At 64.5% G+C, this 761-nt stretch overlaps 1 protein-coding gene across 1 annotated transcript in view; it reads left to right on the forward strand.

Annotated features, from left to right (window-relative positions):
* ETH_00040860 (uncharacterized protein) overlaps positions 1 to 761 on the forward strand; it is a gene marked incomplete at both ends in the record, with an annotated part of 1,798 nt that overhangs the window by 690 nt on the left and 347 nt on the right. The window contains one exon of the mRNA XM_013374718.1: positions 29 to 758. Within this exon, the coding sequence (XP_013230172.1) occupies positions 29 to 758 (730 nt within the window). The remainder of the gene's footprint in view (positions 1 to 28; positions 759 to 761) is intronic.

Below are 761 nucleotides of genomic sequence, written 5' to 3' on the forward strand. Positions count from 1 at the left end.
GCAGCGCTTTGGGGCGGGGACACCGCAGCAGCCCGCAGCAGCAGGGGCCGCGGGCCACCTGCTGCTGCTGCGGTATGCTGCAGCAGTGAGCAGCAGCAGCAGCAGCAGCAGCAGCAGAGTCACATGGGATGAAGTCTTGAGGCCCGTTGCTGTTGAGACGCAGCAGCCAGGGGCCCCTCGGGGGGCCTCTGCTTCGGTCCCTCGGAGCCCGTTGGGCCCCCTCACTACTCCGAAGCAGCAGCAGCAGCAGCAGCAGCAGCAGCAAAGGATGCGCTGCTTCTTCGTTGGCGTCTCAGGGGTACTTCTTCAGGGGCCCCTCGAGGGGCCCCCGAGGCCCTCCGCAGCCCTTCCGGCCTTTCCTGCATGCGGTGCTGCAGCATATGCGCAGCTGTGCTCCATGATCAGCAGCAGCAGCAGCAGCAGCAGCAGCGGCAGAAGTAGCTTGCTTTCTGTGCTGCCGCCGCCCTTGCGGGCTGCTGCTGCTGCGCGGCTGCAGCCTGCGAACGCCTCGCCAGCAGCAGCAGCAGCAGCAACAGCAGCAGCAGCACCAGCAACACCAGCAACACCAGCAGCAACAGCAGCAACACCAGCAGCAGCAGCAACACCAGCAGCAGCAGAAGCAGCAGTAGCAGCAGAGAAAGCAGATGCTGCTAGTCCTTCTGAGCTCAAGGAGACACAAAGGACAAAAAAGGGGCCCTCAAAAGTGAAGCGGCTTTGGGGGGCCCCCAGCAGCAAACAGAGAGCTGCTGCTGCTGGCGCTG

This window comes from Eimeria tenella, genomic scaffold (genome assembly GCF_000499545.2).
Source record: "Eimeria tenella Houghton genomic scaffold, Eth_scaff2226, whole genome shotgun sequence".
NCBI classification, from domain to species: Eukaryota; Apicomplexa; class Conoidasida; order Eucoccidiorida; family Eimeriidae; genus Eimeria; species Eimeria tenella.